Source organism: Ixodes scapularis, unplaced genomic scaffold (assembly GCF_016920785.2).
Source record: "Ixodes scapularis isolate PalLabHiFi unplaced genomic scaffold, ASM1692078v2 PGA_scaffold2__306_contigs__length_199485367, whole genome shotgun sequence".
NCBI classification, from domain to species: Eukaryota; Metazoa; Arthropoda; class Arachnida; order Ixodida; family Ixodidae; genus Ixodes; species Ixodes scapularis.
In genome coordinates this window covers 73039666-73057545 of record NW_024609857.1, presented here as the reverse complement: position 1 = coordinate 73057545, position 17880 = coordinate 73039666, and the positions used below count along the sequence as shown (strand labels likewise).

The 17880-nt window shown below is 44.4% G+C and overlaps 1 protein-coding gene across 1 annotated transcript in view; it reads right to left on the bottom strand.

Moving 5' to 3' along the window:
- LOC8024287 (glutamate receptor ionotropic, kainate 2) overlaps positions 1–17880 on the bottom strand; it is a 326542-nt gene that overhangs the window by 244906 nt on the left and 63756 nt on the right. The window contains exon 3 of the mRNA XM_042291446.1: positions 11117–11295. Coding sequence (XP_042147380.1) covers positions 11117–11295 — 179 coding nt within the window. The remainder of the gene's footprint in view (positions 1–11116; positions 11296–17880) is intronic.

Here is a 17880-nt window from a genome sequence, read left to right as displayed (position 1 = left end):
ATACCCCAGCCTATTTTATGGTTAGGGTCCCGTGGATTTTTCGTGTGCGACAACAGAAACGACGTCACGTTTTCGGGACGTCACGATTTTGTGTCACGTGACGTCAATTTTCCCGCTAAATTTAGCGGGGAAACTGCATTGGTGCTGAGGTAACGTGACGTCAATTTCCCCACTACATATAGCGGAAAATTGACATGCGATATCACGACTTCGTGACGTCATGCAACGTCACGACTTCATGACATCATATGACGTCACGAAGTCGTGACGTGATATGAAGTCGTGACGTTACATGGCGTCACAAAGTCATGACGTGCACGGCTTCGTGACCGTCACGAAGTCGTGACGTCATTCCTGTTGCCGCGCAGGAAAAGTCCACTGGATAAGGCACCCTACACTGGACACTATACTCGCGGTCAGCTTTCTGTGGCAATGCAGTCAATGTTAGGGGAGACGGTGCGCCAACCGTTGTAGACGCGATTTCCTCCTCTTTTCCGACTGCCACAGAAAGCTGACCGCTAGCGTAGGCGTAACCAGCTTCGCTGTAATATAGTAAAAGTTATTCGATAATTGTCGCTAGATGTCCTACTGTGTCTGCTGGCGCAAAGCACTTCGCAAGATACTCCATGAAGTTTTGTGGAGCGTGAATGCCCGAGTTGTTATCTTTTTGAGAGAGCTAACATATACTAGCGTGAGCGGGCACTCAAATGGTTCGAAAGGCGCAGCACGTATTCCTTGCAGTCACACAGAGGCTGGGATATTCTTCACCTCACTGAAAGAAGAAAACGCTTTTTCAGATAGAGGCTCAGAAATGGGATTAAGTTGGAAACAAAAGCATGAAATTATTTTTACAGATTTCTAAGAATATGTAAACTCTAGAGCTTTATTACAATTTGGTAATTTTAGCCCATTCCGTCAGCTTCAGAATTAAGCATACTGACGGTCACGTTGAAACAGCCTTTTCAGTACATAATTAATCTTAATTGTTTGCTGGATAATGAGGTAAAGACGCATATCGAACACTGATTGGTTGTGCCTGGATGTAATTATTTCCGCCAGCTTGCATCTTTACCTATTCGCTACTGCCGCCAGTGCCAAATAAAATTAAGCCTAAATTAATAGGTCGCTTTTAGTGCTTGCAACGTTTGGTAACTAAAAAGTAAATGTTAGGCTTAAAAAAAAAAGAAAAGTAAAACGTAAAAAAACACCCGTCAGATATAATTGGCCTAAAAGGTCAAATGTCAAATTTCCAAGGTCAAGCGTAACATCCCGTCGTAACGTCGCGCGGTAACTTGCTATTCTGGGGCGGTTTGCTGATGGGGGCGGGGGGAGGTTTCCGGTCACGTGACCGGTTCCGTATGTAGAAAATACCTAGCGTTCAAACCAATTCCATCCAGCAGATGTAAGTGTTGCCTGTTGCTTTCTTTAACTCTCGCTTAACACGGCCTTCACCAAAAATAACTTTACATGCTGCTCCTAAAGTATAGACGTTTACACCCTCCTTCGCACGGGCGCTTCCACCTGAGAACCACGTGACGCGGCCGCCATAAGGTGGCTTCAACTCGTCGCTGTTCTTTTCCTCCGCGTCCTGGCGAAGGCGTTGTGTTCGTGTTTTTCGTCGCGTTTTACCGCAATTTTTTGCCTTGCTTTGCGAAGCGTCATCTGGTACTTATGTTTACTACCTAACTGCATGCCCTCATTATGTGCACAAATTCAGCACCTGATTTTATAACAAGTTTTGACTAATTTCCCCGGCGGCATACCGGATACGTGTGAGGAAAGGAATCAGCGTTAGCACTGGCGCACATTGAGTATGCAGATGAATCTAAAACACACGAGGGTTGAAAGGCTAATTATTTATGACAGCGCAAATTTCCTTAAGTAAAAGTGGTAGTGCTGTAATAAGAGGCGCAAGGTATATTTATGATGAGGCACTTATGATCTTTAAGAAGAAGGCAAATATAGTCAACTCATGGAGTCACTATGTCTGTTTCTTGAAAGCATTGTGCTCTGCCTTCAAAAAAAATCCAAAGCAGTTGCTGTTGATTATATATGCAAATCATTTTTGCGGTATGAAGATTCGCTCGATCTGTTCCTTTATGCATTTAAAGAAACTATACACTGTGCTCGGTCTAATGTCTGCAGCCATTCAATTTTTCTAAGATATCCAATTCAATTAACTTATTTCGACAAAAAGAGTTGGGCTCCCTTGGTGCAAAACGATTTGAAGACAGCATGTGAGTGCCTGACAAAAGCCCCCGAGGCACGCAATATGTGACTCGGAAAGAAAAAAAAAAAACGCCTGCATGTAAATTACTCAAGTGCAGAGTTGCCAAGTAATTTAAAGTGATGCCTGGCATTTAAGTTGAGCCAAGCTTGTTAAAAGTCAATTCTCTTGCGTCATTTAATTTTATGTCGCAAATTATACGGAATACAGACGTCAGACTTCAACTGACGTGTTTGTTCATTATCTCGTATTTTCAAAATGCGGTAAAAAAATGTCCGTATAACAAATAGTTTTCTAGGGTCAGCATCGTGCAATGCTGCTAATTAATACTTTAGCAGATCTGAAAGTTATACAAACTTCCTACTCGGCCTAGGATGGACCGTCAGAACATCTCTCGAGTACTTACATTTTTTAAAGAAGCCGATGGAGACAATATCGCGGCTTTTTTGCATTCTATGCGTCATTTCAAGGGGGGTTTTCCGGTCGTCAATTTTCACAAAACGTTGGTGTCTTCGATAACTGAAAAGTGAGCACAAAAACTTGCGAGTTCCTCTGTTCTCTGAGATTGAGCACATCGTTAGCCAGGCGTCGACCTGTTTTTCACTATGCCTCTAGGAATTAGTCTTTTCAATCGTTTATTTTTATAGAAACTAGTATCAACGGTTCCGTCCAGTACAGCCGTAGACATCGGTAATCCTCCCCCGGCTTGGTTTCGGTCGTTCGCCGCCGAACTTGGCCGAACGACGAACATTATCAGATGAAGGTGTTCGTAAAAGCGTCCACAATTTAGGCTTGTAACTTCGTCGTAGTTCTCGTGGGATGCATATAAATGTATTTTTTCTATAACAGAAAGGATACATTTATCCCTTTTGTACCAGACGGGATAGGAAAACAGAAGGGATACATATAAATGTATCCATTCGGTACCAGAAGGGATACATTTATATCATAATTGTATTCCTTCTGGTACAAAATGGATACATTTATATAACAAAACCGAGCGAAAGCGACATAACACACCAACAGAGTCGTGAGACCGCTGAAACCGAAAATAACCAAATTGAAGTCACTAATGGCGCCGCGTGTGTCAACCAGCGCCCTCTGTCCAGCGGTCAGGCAACTACAGAGATGAAAAGGTCCGTACAAATGCGATTCATTTCGCCTAGAATTCAAGTCTGTTCACCCTTTTTCTACTCTCGAGGCTCGCACTTGAATAATCGAAACGAGAACGGACTTACGGCAGCTTTTTTGCCTGGAACGGTATACTTCGCTTGAGCTTAAAGGCGCCATGGGGAGGTTTCTAAGGCCGCCTAAATATGACGATAACTCACTCTGCGGGCTCTAAGCATCATAGAAATTCATAGGTCAAAACGATGCCCGGCCGATTTTCCTATAAAAAAAAACAATCAAATGTCAAAATTATCTCCGGGGATGGAAGGAGGATTGTTATAGCAGCCAGGACGGCATGTAACCAATAAAAACGCGACATTGCGTTGAGATTGCAAAGGCTGTTATTAAAAATGTGTATGAATTTGTAGATTAAAGCAGTAATTAAAAAGAGTAATTGAAACATGTTACATTTTCGTGGAGAGGAAACAATACTGCAATAATCGTCTCAGAAAACAACGAACTTTGTTGCCTTTTTTGTCTCCTGCGGGAGTGATGTGTCCGGTCGTCAGCTCCTGAGCGCTCGAGCGCGCTCACGCTGGGTTGAATCGTAATCCGGGCTGTATGGAAAACGAGCGGCGCGCATCCGAGATATCACTCCGCGACTCCACCGGTCGGAGGCGCGAGTATCCTTCGCTTGCTATTGACTGACAGGGGTCCTTGTTTTGGAACATGCTCCTGCCATCACCGGAGATGAAATCGGTCTGTTTCGATCTTTGATTGCATTTTTAATAGCAAAATCCGCCACGTGTCGTCATGATTAAGATAGTTCTAGGATGTTTAGATCCAGTAGAGTTAGTTGTCGCCATATTTAAGCGATCTCAAATACCTCTTTAGGGCACCTTTAAAGCCGAGTTTACAACGCTTATACATAATACAAAAGGCAGTCTGCTTAGACTCGAACGCCAGTCACCACGATATCCGTGCTTTGAATGCCGCATGGCAATGAGTTCGATCAAAGAACTTGGCAAGCGGTATTCGAACCACGGATATTGCGGTGAGTCAAGTATGCAGACTGTCTTTTGTATGATGGTAGGAGCAGTAACCCCGGCTTAAAGAGGCCATGAAACGATTTTTGTACTTCTCTCCACTAGCTTTAATCCTAAACTCAAAAGCTAATTGAGAAATCACGTCGTAGTGACATGCTTGGGCACCGGTGCCATGACTCCAAGCTTCTACCGTGATTTTTAAGCACATTACAGAGCTTGTCACTCGCAAGTGACGATAAGTTCCGTCAGGGCAGTCAATGGCCACGAACGTGAATCCAAATATTCGTCGACGGTTTGATTGTTGACGAGCGCATACGTCCGAGGGACGCAGTTCTCGTGTCCAATGCGTGAGCTGTGGGTCGCCTGGCGTCATTTTGGCACCGGTGACGTGCTTTCGGTACCGCTGATGTATCATAGTGAAGGCGGAGAGCTAGTTTATGAAGGAAAGGTGGTACGAAATAGTCGGCTATATTTTCAAATGTTCGGAATGAAAAGCTGGCTTTTGATTTTCTACCCTCTTTCTTTTAACCCTCTAAACGATATGCGATTAGTAAAGTCCCAATTTAAAAATTCGTTTCACGGCCCCTTTAAGGGGAATTCAGATACTCGTAACTCAATTGGAAAATTTTGCTACACAAACCTGTGTTTCAGGAATGTATCAGAGCTTTCATTCTTTTTGAGGTACATTACGCAGACATAGTGAAGGTCACGCGACCTTATTGAAAACCCGTCTTAGGGCCCACCAGGATTTTTGCAATGTTTTGACGTACCCTTAAAAAAATTTTGAGGGGTTTGAGATAATCGTTGCGGTTTTCTAAAGGGCCTAATGTACACTTCAAGAATGTCTAAAGAGTGTAAGAGACCCGTCATATTTTTATTGAGAGGCATGTGGGGTCTGTTCCAATCTTTTCCGTGAAAGTACGACATTCATCAAAATCGTTTTAACGGGTTTGTGGGAGAGATCAATGTATATGCTTCAAGGTGAGGTATAGTTTTTTTTTTCTTTAATTATTTCGGTTGCCAGATTTTTTTGAAAGTGCTTGGCTTTCGGTATGTTCAAAGTTAACCCTGGGGTGCCTGTGACTTTGAACCCTTCGGCGACGAAGGTTGTCACACAGGCGTGTTGATATATCTTATGGTGGCACTATTTGGCGCTGGACAAACATGCTATGGGCGTCCGATCAACTCGTTGTCATGATATTCGACGTCACAGCGTACCCGAAAGGCTGTCACTCTAAGGACACAAACACAGAACCAAAAGAAACACTCACTCAGCTCCAAATCCAGTTCAACGCACACCTGTTGGACATCAGAAAGCAAAGCTCTGGACTCAAAACGGGTTGCCCTGCTTTTTATCCTCTGCGTTTTGAACCTGCGGCGATCTGTGGGCGTAAGGGAGCTTACAGAGGCTTGACCTTCATTGCGGAATCGATGAAAGGAAGGTCTCGCGAAATACGCGGCTGGCCGGGTGGCAATTCCCACAAACAATAAGAGGGAAAGAGAGAAAATTAAACGGCACTTCCTGTGTGTGTCATTCAAAAAGGCAAAGAGCGCGCCATTTCGCTAACTAAGCATAGATTCGAGCGGGCGTTTCAAATCAAGCTTTTTGAAAATATTTGTTGTTTCTGCAAACGCGCAGTTTCTCAAGTTTTATATTTTTGGGGCGATCCCTAGAAACCATTTTCAGTCGTTTTCAATAATAATTACAAAAAAAAACATATATGTTGGGGTTACCAGTCGCCCTTTAAGTTCAAACGCAGCTGACGAGGTAATGGGACCAATCAAGAAACGTCAAAAGCGCAAGTCACCACGCATTTTTTGTTTATAATCGGTTTAGCCATGATAGAACACGTACACAAGCATGACGAACACCATGACGGTGCTCTTTTGACTCTCTCTAATTGGTCCCACCAGCTCATAGCGTCGGCTCCGTCTGGACTTAAGGGAAATCGAAGTATAAGTCCATTTAGTTTCTCGTTCCCCCCAAAACCGATCGGATCAAGTGATCTCAAGATCTCTTGCAGCTATTATAACTCCCGGGAGAGATACCCTCATTCATCAGCAAACAGGCCCAGACTCCAAATGTATTCAACGTCAAAAGACGTGAGTGACAATCTAAAAATGAAAGACGTTTACTACTCCCTGTAATGCCGAATTAGAGCGCAGCTCTTGAGGAGGAGGAGGGGAGGGTCCGGAGAGGGGGGTACGCCCCTCCTCCTCCTCCTCCCCTGCCATTCCCTTCCTCCTCCCCTTCCCCTCCCTCTCTACGTCCTCCCCCGTGACATCACTCGTGAAGGTCGTGACCTTCAGGTGACTTCACTGCCAGGGTCGTGACCTTGGTCGTGACTTTCATTAGCGACCTTGGTGACGTCACTCGTGACCCTCGGGACGTCACGTGTGATGTCATAAAAGGAAACGTCCCATAATGCAACGCGCAGTCACGTTGACGACGACGCCGCTGAAGCCGGAAACGGGTACCTAAAAGCTGCGCTCTAAAAGAGTCTTCAGGACTCTCTAATCACCGAAGTTCATGCTGAGGCAGCGATGCCAGTCAAGATGGTTTAAAGTATTCATATCTCAATATCCCTGTTGCCGGAGCGAAAAAATGCTCGGTTTTGAAGCAACACTTTGCGCTACAGTTGCTGGGGCGGCAAGCTGCTGTTGCCTTGACGTTGCCTCTCCACTTACGTCCTAACGTTTTTTAGCTGCCTCTTCGAATGCGTAAGAATAAACAAAACACATCGGAAGGTGCAAGGAACGAAGGCACGGCCGTAGATCTTGAACATAAGACAAGTGCGGAGGAGGGGGAAAGGGGGGTAAGTGGGTGCAAGAACTAGCACTCACTGCCTTGTGAAGCGCAAGCAGCGGAAACAGAAAATAATTGTAGAGCTTATACATTTTTTTCTTCAGGGCCAACAAAAGACGACCCTCAGTGCTAACAGGGGAACAGTGTCACAAACTCTGCTTCAAAAACTGTCAGTCAAAACAATTTCGAGAAAAGAGAGAACAAAGTTTTTAGTTTCGAAACGTTGTCTGAAAACAGCAGTATACAGAAGTGCAGTGCTGTGCCTCAAAATTCCGCCGATTTGCATTTTTTTAAAAATAGCAGTTATCACATTAGATACATACGTGACCTTAAGGTCGGTGTTTCGGTATATCTGCAAAACCGCGAAAACGATTGGCCCACAACCAATGATGAAAATCTGTTATTGCGTAAATAAACAACTAGCCACCGTTGAGGCAAGTAGTGCGATTACAAGAGTACAAAAATTCTTGAATGAACAATCAACGGCGATCGACGGGATCTCACAAGCGTCGCATCAGCAGTCGAGGTAAGAAAGTTGGTTCCCACGTGGTCATGATTTCATTATACATTAACTGAATTCGGCACAGGATTAAGCAACAGGTGCACTGTCGCCTATTGCTTTGGCACGTTCTTGAGTAATCAAAGCATCAAGTGAATTTGCTACAGGGCCGATATACATATCTGAGACACAAAATAGTGCAGTTGTGCTCTGATTTCATTTATACTTTCATTTCCTTTAATCTCAGACCCGTACGCCTTACAAAAAGGAGGCGGCACTATGACATAAATATAAATGCAAAAGCAATAAAAAGAAAAAAAAGTAACATATTTTAGTGCGAAATTTTATTAAACAAATTAGTAATTAAAACTTTCAAATCAGCAATATTAGTAACTGTAAATATGACTGAAGAAAATCGATTCCAATCAATGGAGGCAAGAAGGAGATATAAGAAGTAGATGTGCCGCAGTGGGAAATCCTAACCTCTAGTTGATGATTGGTGCCTGACGGTAGATAAGATGGCTTTGAAAATAGCGCGTGGCGAAGTGTTGGGTTATCGTGCCAAACCTTGTGAAACAGAGGCGAGGTATTCTTTTATGGAGAAAGTGATTATGCAGGGATGGGGATGCTTTCATAGACGGTAATGCTAGCTATAGTGTGAATTGCTATCAAATATAAAACGAGCGGAGCGATTTTGGCTAAATTCTACTGCAGATGCAAGATTAAAATCTCAAATTTACATTTAGTACGACTAAATATTTTATAAACCAGTATTTGTGAAACGGGGGCAAGAAAAAACATTATTTAGGACGTAACCCAATATTTGATTAGCGCTGTTATACTGAAGAAGACATGAATATTCCAGGAGAGGTCATTAGTTATGTTAACGCCGAGGTATTTATAAAAGGACACAAAAAGGAAGATAAAATTATTGATAAAGTAGACAGGGCAATCATCATTTTGACAAGAGAATCTCATAGATTTACATTGAGAGATGCTAGTTCCACGTGCGAGCCGTCAAATCATCGGGTACCCTTGTTAATATCAGTTGGCGCGGATACCAGAGCACAACAAACCGTTTTAGAAGCGAAACTTCGAAAATTTAACCCTAGCTTTGCCGTAAAATACTGTCACGGGTGGTGACCAAAAAAAACAGGAAATAAAAAGGAAGAAATAAACGTTTAATGTGGCGAACTTGTGCCAAAAATAAAAGTTTACAAAAGATAATAACAGAGCGTCGCGGGCGTCGAAGTCGGCGTAGCAGCGGAGTCGAACGCTGGGGCGAAACTGACTCGGCTTGCCAGGCGGAGCCCCTTATGTACATGCGTGGGCTTCTGGAATAATCGGCGTGAAAAGTTCGACGCGTCGAACATTCGCACCTCGAACAAGCACCAGGACTCTCGAATTTGCCAGAACACTACAATGCAGGGATAAACAAAAGACACGTCGCTCCCAGGAATCGAACCCTGGCCCTTCGCGTGGGATGCAAGCGCGATAACCGTTAGGCTACGGCCGCGCTACCTACTTGTCGCGCGGCAATATGCATTGTTGACCTACTGACTACTTGGAAACATTAACTTTTTTAACCTGAAGACCATGCAACATTGCTTGAAAGCACTCTGCTTCACGACACAATTAGAATGCACAATTTATATGTGCATACTTGGTCATGCGTTTAAACATTTTCCTTGCTTTTTTTTCTAAACCAACGAGCCATTTACTGTTTTATTAATAATAATATAAAAAGGGAATAAAAAATTATTCTCTTCAGTTCTAAGTCTCCTCGGCTCTTTGAGCACTAAGCATGTTACTGTAAAAATACTTGAACAAAATACAAGGATAGCCGTAAATGTTGTCCTATTCACAGGTACAAGAAGTGCTCGGGTGAGGTAATTAGTCTGTCACGATACCTTTCCAAGCTTGAAGAGATAGGAAGTAAATATATGTTTAAATAAAAATAATCTTTCCGATACCAACAGTTCGCGACGTCAAAAACCACGTTATCAGCGAGGGAATTCGCACCCACTTCACGTTAATCGCATGTAGTTTCGGTTTCAACTTAATACAAAAGCGGGGAACATTTTAATAAGTAAATCTATTTTAAAATAAATTCGAAACAACTGACCGAACTTCGTTTAGTGCCATATGATTTAAAAATAACTAACCTAATAAATCCAAATTATGCGGAAAGCAGTACTCAGACCGTCATAAAAAAACGTTACATTCAGTTCTTAGCGGACCTCCAGAGGGCCAACTACTACCCACACCACACTCGGGAAAAGTAGAGCATTTTCGTGTCGCTTCTACTTTTTCAGTTCAACCTTTTCCGGTTAAGGACGTGCACGAGCAACTTCAGAAAGCAGCCAACCGTCGTCTCAGCTAATTACCAGCTTCACCACCCTCTTCCGAGCTCGCCGTTTTGGTTTCACTTTGAATGTACCGAACCAAGGTTTAGGCAAGATGCTTACACAAACGTTAACAAAAGAGAATTAACTATCATAAATAAATAAATAAATAAATGAATAAATAAATAAATAAATAAATATATCTCTTGTAATTATTGACGTATATTGCGCAAAAACGATTTTAAGTACAAGATATACAAAATTGAGCCTGTTGTTTTTTTCTTCATTGGTGAAAAGTAAACAAAACTGGCAGACAATAATTTTCTCGAATGTATTAGAAACATTCTACCAAGTTCTTTACCAATAATTATACTATAGTTCATTGAACATATATACAAAGCTTGTGCTAAAACCAAAAATTAAAGAAAGGCTATAGCTGCTTTCCGAATCCACGCATAATATACTGCCACATTTTCGAGCTAGAAGACGAGTTCTGTTGAGTAAAAAAGAATAAGATCAGAATTTAAGTTATACATAATTTGTATTTTCCAATAAAAGTTTAAGGATCATTCGACCGCCCATTTAACATGTGTGAAACAAACGTAGCTGGGCTGCAAGACCAGCTAGGAATATGTGGACAAGTTTTACCTTAACTAGGTGGCGTTGGCAAGATGGCCGCACTTTTTCCATTTATCAATGAATATCTTGTTACTTTTACAATTAAAACATCCGATCCCCGAAGGCGTTAATCATCGTAATCTCCGTGGCACAAAAGACGGCAAGCTGCTCACACGTGTATGCGTCATAGTCTGCTGCAGGTTAATAATAGCAGGCCAAGCCCCTCTCATAAAACTCTGTTTGCCATGATTGATGGTTTCCTCCTTTTGACTCGCTTTCCTTCCAGCGTTCGCTCTGAAAAAGGGGAATGCGGGTAGGGCTTTGTGGGACGAGCATGTTCTGTTATTCTTAACCTTCACTAAACTGTAAGCAGAAGGCTGCGAGTTCCGAAAGTATGCGAAAGTCTGATGGCGGAACGATGTCCGTCGTTATGTTGATGATAGCAGGCCATCTTAGGCAACCCACCTGGAATAGGTACTCTCTGAGGTGTCCTGCGGGCACGTCCAGCATCAGGTTAGACTCCCCTCTGCGTCCAACCTCACGGAACACCTTGCGCAGGTCCTCCAAAGGGGAGCGTTGCCGTAACCGGAAAAGAGCACCCTCGGCCGGAGACAGCAGCAGTAGTTCTCGAAGTCGTACCAAAGCTGCGCACAGAGAGACGATCGTGAGTAACTTCAACACCCTCAGCATGGCATATGAGCACATATTATTAATCTATTTAAGTGTATTTTTTTTGTATAATGCAGAAGTGCGTTTTTTACGGAAGTAAACTCAGATTGCGCAGCGTCGAGTCGAGAGCGTCCCGTACCGCAGTGGGAGTTGGCCAGCTGCCAAGCGAGTACAGGACAACATCCGCAATAACAGCAACAAAAAACAGAAAATATAACAAAGAAGACGCCGAGACGCTGCGAGAGCCTTTGAAAATACTTTTCTAGCCTCGAAAAAGCTTCAGGAACAAAACAAAACAAAAATAATAAGTACAAAATCAAAAAATGGCGACACTAAAAGGCACGGCGTTGCGTGCCAGGAAAATCGAAACTGGACAGTAACGTCAACCGCGCGTTTCTCATAAAACAGAATTCTGCATATGACGGTCTGATCAATAGAGATTGAGATACAGCTTCAAATTCCTTTCCTTTAGGGGTCAAGCTGCATCTAATTAATTTAGAGTGGCAGGTGACGAAACAACGTGAATATATACATCAAAATATAGTCATCAGACTTTTGAATTAACTTAGGAAAACTAATTCGCAATTTTCCTTTTACACTCGTCAAGGGCTTCGCAACTTTCGTCGCGTTTATTTTAAAAGTAAAACTGAAACTGTCGAAGAATATGTCGCCGTAATAGAATGAAAGCACCGGACCGGCTGAGGTCGATGGTTCCCTACTTCATGAATTGTGTTTGTTCTCTTGTAGCTTTATAAATTTTGTTGGTGCGAATTCTTGATATGCATTTTAGCATGATGTGATTTTGGATATTTTCTTTCGGCGAAAAACATATATATGTTTTTAACTGATTTAAACGCATGTAAAAACATTTTTGCGTCCAAATACGACTGAAAGTTATTTTCTTTTCAAAGAAGTTTCGCAGAATTGCGCTAAATACTCTATTTTGTTTTGCGCAGGAGTGAACAAAAAAAAAAAATGTCAGCAATATCTTCTTTTGCTATATAAAAACACCGGCTGAGATCTTTTAAAAATTGCTTTAATTTTACTCTGAAATGTTTTTTTTTTCTTTCAAAAGCCCTCGTCCAGTTTGTGTAAGAGACAGCAACAACCGAAATCGACCAACCTCATAATTAGGCAGGATGATGACGATGGTATTCTTGACAGACTTGCAATGACTCGAGCTTAGTTGACGGGCACCGAGAAAGTGCAAGCCTGACAGAGATACATTTCCGTACATACTCAAGTGTTTGCGGTTGGTAGTTGTCGGTCGTTGGTGTCTGTCACTCAAGGGGAACTAGGGCAAAACGAAGCAACGTCTGTTTCGCCCTCTTGTGTGTTTCTTTTGTTTTAAGTCAATATAAAACAGACGTTGCGAGCATATGAAGTCAAGCGTGTAGTTCTAAACAAACTAAGAATCAAAACTTAATTTAAGCTTCTTACGTAAGCGAATTTAAGCTTCTTACGCAAACGAAATAGCCTTGCCAAGTAGTTCCTAGTAAAAAAATAAAACAATACGTGATATACATATAACAAGTAGCATCTGCAGAATGACACAGAGCGAGACGAAACATGTTCCAAATGACTTAAAACAGAATGGGGCGCCCGAAATCTTGACGTTTTTATTAAATTGTTGACGGGCGAGAACAAACGAATCATTTCCCTGCATAATGCACGAATTTGAATCGGCCCGTAGGAGAGTTCAAAGAATCCCGAGTGTTGAAAGCACACAAGATGACCATTTCTTACGCGTGCCATTTTAACAATGCTCCTTGATGTCCCTTAGCGCGCTTTCACATAAAAAAAAAACACTACGAAAAGTAAACATTGCGTATCTTCTTTGCCGGCGCGCCAATCGATTCTGTCTTCATCGTGCGCGTACGCAATATTAGGAGCGCCTTGAGACGGAATTTTAATTGCCGTAGTCTGGTCCGACGAGCCAAGACAGTCAAACGTTCGGGGGAAGGGGCACGCTGCACTTCATTAGCTAAGTGTGGCGCGAATGCAGACAGCCTCGAAAATAGCCTGGATCTTCTGCCGATGAGATCTACGATAATTTACTCCCGCTCTTAGTTCGGGACCCATTCGAGACTTGCAGGGACTTGGAGAGGTGTTTACTTGCACGTGCGCACAATTCGCGCCCAAGAGGTCGGTGAAAACAAAAGCTTTCGGTGGCGCGAAAAGATGCCCCACCCGGGAATTTCTCGCGTTCGTTGGCGAAAAAATACTGGCGTAAACGAAACGTCGGAGAGGAGAGACATTGTGGAGGTTTGGGTGCGTCCCCGGCAAGTTAAACAACGGGCCTCCAGCCGTTGGCTCTCTGGTTTGTTTTGAAGTACGAAATTGGATTCCGAGGCACTCTTTGAAACCGAAAGTTTGCGAGGGAGTGTGTATTTAAGGGGGATAAAGAGACCGCTACAACGTGAGAGTAGTAATGAATGGCCGCCTCACGGGTTCCACATTATAACTGACCCTTATTTTCTTTCAAAGGGCGGACCAGCTAGCAGCTTATGCGCCAGTCATCTAAATCCACAGCATTTTAGATAGAAACTCTTACCACGTTCAAAACCTCCGAAGACAACATAAAAAATAATACAACCCGACTACCGTCTTTTGAAACGGCATTGAGGTTGCCTTCTTTCCGTTTCGAAGACTTTGGAGTTCTTCAGTATGACCGTTCACCAAACAGCTCGACACTTCACTAACTCTTATTTCATGCGCTCTGAGCATTTATCGAACAAAAATTTTGCTTTAGTACTCGGCGTGAACATGGGTTTCAATCCTGTGGGCGTCGCCATGGTTCCGCAGTTTATTTGCCGCCAGGGCGCGCTCCCCCTAGGCGCAGCGCAGAGTGGCGCAGAGTAGAGTTCCCGTACAGGCTCCCTAGGGAGCTAGAGTTCCGCGTCTGTTTTCCACGCGCAGCTGCGTCGCTATTCGTCGAGATCAATCACGTGAAGAGCAAAGAATTTAGCGCTGTGCAGGAAAGCCGGAGCTACGGTAACCCACCGGGGATGAACGTACAACTCAGGCTCCCGTAGGGAGCCAATACTGGAACTCTAGCGCAGCGCTGGCTCAGCGCGTCTATAGTAGGCTAGAGGGAGATTGGAAGGAGAAGAAAGGGGAGGGGGACATATGGCGATCACTCACGTTTCCCAGCTACCGAGAGTGTTCCCTCGCCCCACGCCTCAGTGTCACTATCATGAAGTTTGGCTGCACTGTCCCAACTGCACTCTGCGCTGTATTTGGGATTCCGAGTAATAACGAGCTTTTGTAGGTTGTTTCTTGCGTCCCGCGATGTCCTCTGCACCCTAATACGAGATCAGAAACTCTGCAGTCACGGCCAGAGGCGCGCATGCGCACTGACGGCATCTTTGTTGCGGAGAGCGTAGCGGAGTAGGCCAGTACGATATACGAAACTTCCCTATTCTCGCCCTTTCACCGTCGACTGCACTGTCTCCCTCTCGGCAAAGAGAGTGTCTGCTTGTCCGCGACCCCTTTTAAGGGGTGTCCAAACAGAAAACTTCCGAAGGTGGCAAGCGACACGTGTCCGCCACATGAAGTGAAAGTTGAAGTCCGCCAGTCAGTCTTCTGTGCGGACATCCAACAGGCATGTATCACGGCTTTCCTCCCAGACTTCTCTGCTTTTTTGTGACGTCTGCACTTGTCAGACTTGACATCACACGCCACGTGCCAATGGCGTGCCCCTTTGCGTGTCCATCTGCTCTGCAGTGCTCTCGTATCCTTCCCTTTCCTGTTTTCGGTACTTGAATAGCAGCGGAGGCCTCGAGTGATTGACTGACCGACAACAGAGCGTGTTAGTGACTGTCTGGGCCCCCGTGACGAGCAAGCTCTACACCTACGTAAACGACACAAACAGACGGAGGCAAAAACCAAATAAACAAACAAACTTACTATTAAAATAATCATAATAAATAAACAAACCGGGCGGAAGCAGATAGCTGCACTTTATATGGCGGAGATATATGACTTCACGTGTTCTTAGAGTGTTCTGTTTGGATGATTTGACAGCCCTTAAGCTGACCGGGCGGCGCAGGCTTCGTTCTCGCCGGACCAATTGATTGTATGTATTTTATCACCGTCCCCTACCCGTTTTGTCCTCTATAATCACGTGGTGCAAGACCGACTGTTCACTGGTCCAACGAGCACGCAGCCTCCACCACTTTGTCAGCTAATTGGTGAACGGAGTAGTTTTTTGAAGGTCGCGCTGGGTGTCTAATTCGGATTATGCCCGCTCAGTAGGCATGAACCACGGGACCTCTTCCGCTCGCGCCGCAGTCGTACCTCTCCCTCATGCCCACCATAGCGCGTACATCATATGCAATGGAAATGGGGGCGCTTTTCTGCATTCGAAGAAATATGGTGCCTGTAGTTTGTTTCAAAAGTCTTTGGGATAGCTAATCCTTGCAATCTTTGCAGGGGGCTCGGTGAATTGCGAGGCAGAAAATATGTTCACAGATAAAAAGAGAATGTGCGCTGTTAGACTGAACGTTTAACGTCAGGTTCAGTGTAACAGCGCAAACTGTCTTTTTAGGTGCGTACATATTTTCAGTAATTGTCACTCGCCCATACTTCGTTTTACCTTAGGACCAGACGTAGACTACGCTACGAGTTGATGGGACCAATCATAGCTGATGGGACCAATCAAAGAGCTGACGGAACCAATCAAGCATTATGATGTTCGCCATGTTTCTCTAAGTGTTCCGTCACCGCTAAATCTATCATAATTAGGAAAAAACCGAGTGATATGCGCTTTCGACGGGGCGTGATTTGATTCACTCGTAGCGTTGGCTGCGTCTGGACTCAATCCTAAACGAAGTACATCTTCCATCATAGATTGAAACAATGTGCTCTCCGAAGCGCTTTGCGGGAAAGCAGACGCCTCAGATTCCTTAGAATGTCACTTAAAAACATCACCGCAATGATTGGCCGATGCGTTTCTGGGTAGACCCACTTCCGTAACGTCGTCGAACCACCGCCCAGCCTCTGTTATCTTCAAACCCGCCTCTCTCTCCTTTCTTCGTGTTGGGCGCGCGGCGCGGCAAGCTTCTCCTCTGGCGCACGACGTGATTATGCTTACCTGTCGGAACGACACGCGTAGGGTTTCTTATCTTGTTAAGTTTTAACAACCCCAGTGTGTCTTTTTTCCGTGGCTCGTGCGTTGGCGTTGCTTGTTCTAGCGACTGCGTGACAGCTTGTTGAGTTTTATCCTCAGAAAGCCCCGTATTGCCTGTGTCTATTTTTAGTGCGCGATTAGCGCTTTCCACTGCAAGCGTTTACTCGTCTCGTCTACTCATCGTGTTTTTATTTTTTTATTTTTTAAGTTTCCCAAGGTGCGGTCGGAGACGAAGGATGGCGAAGCGAGCTCAAATTTCCCGGACGCGCGGGGTCAGATTCTTCATAGAGTAAAATCGATGCGTGGCGCCATCACACTGCGTCTTGGCGTGCAGCAGGCACATGAACCGGAGCTGGCATCACCCGTCCGCACTGGCTGCAATGGCACCAAGTCAGCCGCTGACCAACATGGGAGAGTCGGACGACTATAATCCGGCTTTATGACAAATGGAATATTGGGTGCCGCGTGTTGATTAAGGTTGCCTACCACGTACGGATGTCTTGTGCTGTTTGAGCGAACATTTAGAGATGAGTTCTTGCTTCTTGTTACTAGCTTAAAGTAACAAGGCCCGAACGCCAAATCTAAACAAAGGCCTGGATTAGTGTAATCCTGAAGTACAGCAACGCGCAAGAAGGTCAAAATTTAATGCCCTCCATTCATAATCTACAGCTCGGGCCAAATGACGCTGCTATCCGAAATATGAAGAGATAGTTCTGAGAGTTCCACAAAAAAATAGTACTGCAGCACAAAAAAAAAGTCTTCCATGTAAGATAGAACTACGGTATCTGTCTCCGCTACGGGCCGTAAACTGTCGAACCAGCCTGTGCGCGGCTAGCTCCTGGTCATGCCCGACCTAAACACCTATGCGGGGCGGGGAGGGAATGACCCATGAAAGCAGCCGGAGGAGCTCTAGTATGCGCTAAATACAAAGCAACAGGAGTGCGTTATAAAGGCACCCAGTTGTAGGAGACTCAAACAGCACTCCGCTGACACAATTGTGAACAGAGAGGCCACTCCAGAAATTAGTGCCCAAATCCAACCTCAAGGCGGAACCAAACGATTGGCGGAGGTGTTCGAAGGGGAATATGAGAATGCCAGGATCCGGTCCTCTGTCAAGAAATAAGATGCCGAGAGAATTTAAGAGGACACGTGGAAGCCCAATTGGGGAAACTATCAGGGCCGGCGCTGCTAAATCCCAGGGTACAGCCACCGAATGCCCAGCGCTCCAGCTGGGTGCACACAAGCAGCAACGCTTGTTCGTTATTTATGTCATATTCAATCTAAAACACGAATCATTGAATCATGCAAGACACCAAAACCGGGACCATGCTTCTTGCCATAGGCGGCAAAAACAAAAGTAAAAAAAGAGCGCGCATGAGGGTTCACGTGGTGAGCCAACTGCAAGCTCAGACCACTCAATGAAGTCAAG